The following is an 8006-nucleotide window of genomic DNA, read 5'->3' as shown; positions in this document are numbered from 1 at the left end:
AAAAAAAAAAAAAAAAAAAAAAAAAGAAGCTACCTTTCTCCTTCACGACTCCATTTAAAAGTTAGCCAACTTGAATTCTCTCCTTTTTCTCACTTTCTCTATTATTGCATTTATAAATCTTATGGCCCTTATGTTTTTTGCCTCATTTTATGGTTCTATACAGAGATCTTATATGTGCTATTTGACTGTAAGCCATTTGAGTCCAGAAAACAAATCTCTTTAGGCCTTGCCTTCTCCATGCCTCTCAGCATGGTGCCTTGAATATAGCAGAAGTTTAATAAATATTTATTGGGGTTGTGAGTGCTTAGGAACCCATATATACTTTAACACCATCAAATGACTTGGAAAATTAAGAATATGACCTTTATTATATTTAAGAGCTTTTGGAATTTAGAAACTTTTATTCATATAAAAATATAGTGGTTATTCATGTGACTTAGTAATTTAGCATTAGAGAGTAAATTATTATAGAACTATGAATATTTGGATACTCAGGAAACGGTGTTTTGAACTATTCAATTTTCTGGTTAGCTCAGAGTTAAAAAGAAAATCATTTTTATTTCATTTTTCAATGTAAAATTCTTTCTGAAATGCACTAATTTCAGATCATAGCAAAGAGAATTATTAAAATTTGCTTCCATAAATGAGGATATTAGAATGCCTTTCAGTAACTATTACATACCTTAATTCTCATTTTACATTACCATATATGTAAAAATGTTTTCTTTTGGGAGGGCATTTGTATTGCATCTAAAAGGTTTTTTCTTTTCAATATACAGCTTTGTATATTATTTTTAATAAGAACAATACTTGATATATATTCATACACTGTATGTTCTGAGAACAGACATTATTTAGGTGATTTTTGTCATTGGGGAAACATGAGAGAGTGGATTTACTCAATCTAAGATAGGTATGATGGCAATAGATGAAATAATCTTAAGGAATCATGGGTTACTATGTGGCCTGTCATTTTCTTAAACATTGCAAAGGAGAATATGGCTATAGACAGACTTTTATAACCTTAATGATAGAATGAGCTAGAATATGTGTTTTAGCTTGTTTTAAAAAATACATTATTTACCTTTAGAGAATATTTACTCAGTCTTTTGTTATATATAAATAAATGTTCCTGAAATTTTGGTTTAATCAGATATGTTATACTTATATAACTATTACTTAACACATGTAACCTTTTTTTTTGCTATTTAACCTTTGATCCAGCATTCTTCCTCCTAAAGATTTTTGTTTCACAGCTTTTCTGAATTATTTGTAGTTTAGAATTTGTAACTCACTTCTTTACCTCTGGTATAATTCCTTTCTTTTGGTGTTTTTTCAGAAAAATTTTACTAAGTGGAATATTTTTTACCAAAATTAACAATCATCATGAACACCAAAGATTTTGTAGTTCTTCCATGGGGAAAATCTGGGAATTCTGTAAAACTAAAATATAAGTAAGTATATATATATTTATTTCATAAGTAGGAATAGTTGTTAAAGTGTTATATATTGTATATTAAATTATCATTTTTATATGAGAATGCTTAAACTCAAATTTCATAAATTCTTATTTCCACTTTCTTCACAATTCTTACCTACAACCAGGAAGGTTTTTACATATTATTATTTATAATAATTTTTATGCGGACAAAAATATTTTTCCATAAGAATCAAAGTGAAAATGTATAAAGGTTGGAGTAACTTACTATCAAGGTAATGCAAACAAGATTTAAAGATATTTTTAGACCTTTATTCAAAGTTAAAAAGAAACATCCATACATTTAGAGAGACACTCAAATTAGAGTAGGAGGTCTTCAACATACTGTCCTAGCCTTTTTTTTATAAAGGAAATTATAGTGCACACATCTTTCCAGGAAGAATGTCTCTACTCAAACTGACTGGGAGGTGCATTCATCCAAAGGCAGGCAATTCTGAGTATTCTGTGACTTTCTTGAGAAAGTTCATGAATATGGAGGGACTCAGCATGCTGTTTCCTTTTGAGATTACCAAGAGTCACTGGAAATCTTGAGGGCCTTCCTCCCTGATATCACCATGAGTTAGCCAGCATAGATTGGGGACAGTGTCGATTTTAATTTTAGTTTTTTTTTTTTTTTCCTCCCGGTACTTGGGATCAAACTCAGGACCTCAGGACCTTACACTTGAGACTCAGGCACGGAGCCACTGAGTTAAATCGCAGGCCCTAACTTGATTTTTTTTTTTTCATTAAGTTTACTGGTACATTGGGAATTTGTACCTGTATATGTGTGTTTGATATCTTGGTTCTTATTTTGTTCCCCATTCTCCTGCCCTCCCTTCAACTCCTTTGCCTCTCTCTATTTACAAGACCTTGTTTCCATTTTTTCCTTTTCTCATATTTTTTCTTTTCCTTTCTTTCCTTACCACTCCCCACCCGCTTCCCTATGCACACCCATGGCAAGTTTGCAATAGCTAAATATTGGAAACAGCCCAAGTGCCTGGTGACTGTATAAAGATGTGTTTCTTTTTTCTTTTAATATATAAAATGGAGAACTACTTAGTCATAAAGAAAGATAAACTATAGATACTTATTGCTAAATGGATGCACATGGAGGCCGTACTTTTAAGTGAAATAAATAGGACACACATGTAAATACTGAATAGTTTCTCTGGTGTGAGAAACAGAAAGTGTAAATGGGAACCAAAATGTATAATTGATTTTTAATGTTAGTTTTTAAGTTCCTCGATAAGGTCAGTAGCCCTGGTCAATAGTCACATGGTTATTAAATATCTTTGGTGTTTTCATAATGCTCTCTTCATATTGAGAATTATTGGGTATAAAACATTGTGTAGCTGGGCGCAGTTGTACACATTTGTAGTTCCAAAACTTGAGAGGTTGAAGCAGGGTTGCCTAGAGTTTGAGGCCAGTGTGAACTACATAGTGAGTTCCTATCTCAAAAGCCAAAAAAATAGAGGCATTTTGAAAATTGGAAACTGTTCTGCAAATAGATGACATTATTGTTATTAGGTGTACCATTTTTTTTTTGTCATAAAGGGACCTGAGCAAGTGCTGGCACTATCATTTTGTTTTTTCCAAAAGATAATGGGAAGGTCATTGTTTAATTCAGTGATATGTCAGGACTCTATATATCTATACTTATAAATATTCGTTCAAAAACATTATATACACATGTTCTACACACTGTTCTAAGGAGTGAGTGGATACAGTAGAAGGAAGTCTGGTCTGCCTTCCGGAAGCTTGCAGAATATGTGAAGAAGTTTAGTTACACTGACAAGATAATTTGAAGAAAGGTGTGATGTGTAGACACACAGGTCTAGGAGAACATAGTTCAAACCACCGGCAAGAGTGATGAAGGTTTTATCAGAGAGATGCTATTAGTTAGGTAATTCTTGAATGAAACTTTTGTAAAGGCACAAATGTTTCATAGTTTGGGGACCTTTCAGACATATCCAGCTGGCTGAGATTTACAGAACCAAGTTAGAGAGAAAGGCAAGGCCTAACTTGTATACCATGGGGATAGTGATACTCTTTCCTGGCCTGAGAATCTTCTTGGTCGTCCATGATCCACAAACCCACAAAGACCAAGATAGGATCAAGGGTGTTATGCTAATATCTATGGGGCTTTCTTTCTCACCATTTCCAAGCTTATTTCACTTGACATTGTCTTCATAATTCTTCTCACATTGTCTGACATTTTTGTGTTTTCCCACTCCTTTCTGCCTCTTTCTGGGCTCCAACTCATTTCAGTCTTGTTTTCAGCTCTTGCATTTGTTGTGCTGATGTGGTCTGTGCAGAATTAGCCTTAGCTTTTCTCACCGTCCTTGCCTGCTTTTCTAGCTGATGTTCCTTTGGCCAGCTCAGTCCTTTTATCCTTCAGATCTCATCAGACTTCACTTACTCTCAGAATTGTTCCTGCAGTCCCAGGGCTGAAGCATATGTCCTTTCTGTGTGTCTGGGTGGCCTCGTTTCTCTCTGGTGGTAGCACCATCATTCTGTGTTTCAATCTCTTTCCTGTATTCCTATTCTGGAAGATTCATCACGTCCCATCTCCTATCACATTCACAGAGCTTGTGGGTAGTAAGAGCTGAATTTCTCTTTTTAAAGTATATATAATGAAAGTAATGACTGTCCCTTTGTATTGTGGCCTGGTTATCTGAACCCTCTGGACCGTCTTTGCCTCCTGTCCCTTTTAAACTATCTGCTTTGTATTGAATTGGGACAAAAATTTGGCCCACTTGCTGTTTTTGATGGCTTGCCACTTCTATAAATTAATTCCCTTTTCTGATCTCCTTTGAGTGTGTGTGTGTGTGTGTGTGTATGTGTTACTCAAGATTGAATTTACTGTCTTCTTACCAAGCTACATCCCAGCCCCTTTTTATTTTTTTATTTTGCGATGAGCTGCTCTTGACCTTGTGATCTTTCTGCTTCAGTATCCAAGATTAGAGGTGCGTAGTTTGGTTCCATGTCACTGTGTTTGTGGGTGTTCACGCTGCATGGATGTGATAAAACACTAAAATAATAATGAAGAAAGGTATTTAAACTAATGATAGGTAGTAAAGGTTAAATAATTAAGTTAGCTTCTATCTGAGAGTCAGTGCAAGCCAGAACAGAAATTAGAAAATAATTTTGTTTTTTGTGTAACAGATATTTGCATAGATGTGGCTCATACATAAAGTGAATCATGATTTTTAAACCCATAGCTGCAGAATAGGAAAACAGTCTGTAAGATTTGAAAAGATACACAGATTACAGAGAATATTAATGAAATGCAAATGCTAACTTTATAACTATATTTAAAGAAATGCAGAGGAGTCGTTTAAGCAGTTCATTATCTAGCTATTAATGATAATTTTAAGAGCAAAAGATTAAGTAATTTTGTCTTAGGCTCTGTTTGTTTACTTCCAATAAACATTCTACATTTAAATCTCACATATTCAGAAATATTCAAGAACTGCAAATGGAAAAACTGCAATTAGAATTGGAGAACCAAAAGATGGAAAAGAAATTACAAGAATTCCAGTCATCAAGGAATAGAGAAAAGGAGGAAATAAAGTGGGTACACTTTTTAGAGAATTTCTGAATTTTCTTTTGCAACTACAGAGCCTTTTCTAGATTTAAAACAATTTGAACTGACTGAATTTTCAGAATACTTGTCTTTTCTGAGGTTCACAAGTAGTATTGTGCCATAACCAGAATGAGAACCTGTTACTTACTGATCAAAAGGATAGAAGCCCACTGTGGTAAATTTTGACTTTGTTATCTGTGTGATACTGAACAAATTGTCTCATTATTTCAAAGCGGGAATTGGATCTTCAAATCATTTTTAAAAAGACTTTGTGAGGGACAACTATAAGTACTTTGAAAACTGTAAAATTAAAATTTGCTTTCTTTGCAAGCTCTGTCACCTTTCAATGTGGCGCTCATTTGAAATCTTACCAGGAAATTCATCACTTAGCAGATGTGATGAATATTTGTATGTATGATTTTGCTTCCTTTTCCTGTTTACACTTGTGAGTGTTCAGCTTTCAAAACTGCATGATGATCTGTTAAGTTCCCTATAAATCAATAAAACTACTTTTCATCTCTGTTTATGTCAAAAATTGGAATGTTTCAGATGGGTTTGAACATTTTATTTTTAATTTTCTTTGACAAAATTCACAAATAACAAGTGATAGTTTAAAATTACTGAAGATACTGGAGAATTATTAACATTTCATGTTCATTTTGTCCTGGTTTGTTATATGTGAATATCTGAATTTCTATTTCCTGAAACGGAAAAAATGTATTCATTTATTTAAAATAAGAAGCGCTTTCCTTTCAGTAATTACATTTTGTCCTACTTATATATATTTAAGGTCAAGTGGATATCATTGGAAATCTGGAAAAGTGGTCAGTTTGAGTAATCAATCACGTATGATTTCACAAAATAAGGGAACTGCTATTAAGGTAAGAAGATGCTATTTAATTCTGAGTCAATTTGATTTGCACGCAGATGTAAACTATTTTAAAATATAAGATATATATTATTTTTCTTTTGCAAGAAGATATAATAATTTTTTACAAGTTTACATTATCTTTCATATTAAGGCATCTACTAATTTTGATTTTGCATAATATATTTCTTATTCACTTTTGTAAATTAATATGTAGTTTCAGTGTTTACATATATTTTTGTTTTCATCTATAACTTGATTTTTAAAAATTTACTTTATGCCCAAATTTTTCCATTCTGTATTTCTTAATATTCCAATTAGGTATTTTTCACTTAGCTCAGTTGTGGTTTAAAGTCTATGAAATAAAACTACATAGGTCTATATTAAGGTGAAACTAATGTTATTTGATATAACAAATGATATACTTTATTTTTATTTTCATATAATTTCACATTAGTTTAATGTTTTATATTATGCTTTAATAAGAATTATTCATATCATGTTGATTCCAAATGTGAAGATACCACAAAGCAAAATAAAATAAAATAAAACAACAAAAAATACTTTTTTTCCCAGCTATAGATTTACTTTTTCTTTCCTCAGCATTGTAAATACAACATTGCATTTTATTTAATATTGTAAGTAGGGAAGCATTTTTATATAAAGAAAACTGTTCTGTTTTTAGATCCATTAGCACAAAATTCGTGACTGTAAATTTTAACTTACACAGCTCTTTGTTTTCATATACCTATCATTAAACTTTCATGGTGTCCACTGGCGTCTACAAACATCTTACTCAGCTTCTAAACTTGGCTTCAGAAACCTTTAGTAAGGTAGGTTTCTGCAATTTGGGGTCAGGAGATTTACAATCCACTTTTAATTTTTTATTATTTTCCTGAGCTCATGCTCAGATATCATCGCAAGTACACACTGAAAACGCTGAGTTTGATTATTGACTGTGACTGTTGGTTTATTTAATACTCTTTATTGAAAGCTGTTTTCATCTTATAGTGAGTTGTATTTAGTTTCAAGAAGGTCTTCATCTAATGTGAAAGACGTGCATTGAAACCATAGTAAAAGTAAATATGTATTTTTGTTATAATCACAGTATATGAATAAATTATTTTAAAAATAATAGCTTAGTTCTACAAATACAGTGTTTAAGAGTATAATGGGTGCACTTGTAAGGCAAAATGAATAATAAATCATAGCTCTGTCTGCTCAAACATCCTAATTAAGTAGGAGAGCGAATGCATGGAGTAGGGTTGCTGCAGAAGGTGGGTCTGACACGCGAGACTGGGCAGTAGGTAGAAGGCTGTGTATACCAGTCTTAGGACTCTTGATGTGTTTTCCTTGGTGGATGGAATTTCCTGTTCCCTGTCAGATTTTGAACATGGAGATAGGAAGGATAAAGTAATGATTTACAATGGTGGATCTTGTTCAAATACCTAGTGTGTTCGGAGTAAACAGAATACAGCACAAGTTGTCTCCAACATGTTTTGATCATATAGCAATCACAAAAGACTGTATTTCGAGTATGAGATTTTTACTTTTGTACCTCTACTTATTTACATACATAAAATGTACTAACATCATGTACATTATAAAGCAACATATGGAAATTAATTGAGCATGAAGTAAACATAACTAGAAATAGAATTTTATAGACTCAGTTTAGCTGTATTTCCTTTTCTTTCACTAAGCATTTGTATCACCCTAAAAGAAACTTTATTATTCCAGTTGCATAGATGAAGCAACTCAACATCTTGTCAGGGCCAAGGGCCAGAGTTTGTAATGCAAGTTCTTAAGCTTGTTCTAAGATAATTTGCTAACTTTCCAGAGAAGATAGCCTGAGGAGAAAAAAGAACGGCAGGAGCAGAATCAAAGTAGTACAGCTTCATAAAAGTTAGAAGTAAAAGAGGACATTTTTAGAAAATATGGAGATGTCAATATTGTCCAATAAATCCTGTGGTGAAAAAGCGCGGAGTATTGATTTAGACTACTGTTTCTCAAGGGGGCAATTTTGTGTTCCAGGAGACAGTTGGCAATGACTGATGGTATTTTCATTGCTTATC

The 8006-nt window shown here is 32.7% G+C and overlaps 1 protein-coding gene across 1 annotated transcript in view; it reads left to right on the top strand.

Annotated features, from left to right (window-relative positions):
- Zbbx (zinc finger B-box domain containing) overlaps nt 1–8006 on the top strand; it is a 100574-nt gene that overhangs the window by 9758 nt on the left and 82810 nt on the right. The window contains 3 exon segments of the mRNA XM_010606684.2: nt 1340–1454; nt 4937–5050; nt 5854–5944. Coding sequence (XP_010604986.2) covers nt 1387–1454; nt 4937–5050; nt 5854–5944 — 273 coding nt within the window. The 5' untranslated portion in view covers nt 1340–1386.

The sequence above is a fragment of the Fukomys damarensis genome, unplaced genomic scaffold (assembly GCF_012274545.1).
Source record: "Fukomys damarensis isolate Sample0158 unplaced genomic scaffold, DMR_v1.0_HiC HiC_scaffold_12, whole genome shotgun sequence".
NCBI classification, from domain to species: Eukaryota; Metazoa; Chordata; class Mammalia; order Rodentia; family Bathyergidae; genus Fukomys; species Fukomys damarensis.
The sequence above is the reverse complement of the archived record's forward strand: the minus strand, read 5'-3'. Positions and strand labels throughout refer to the sequence as shown.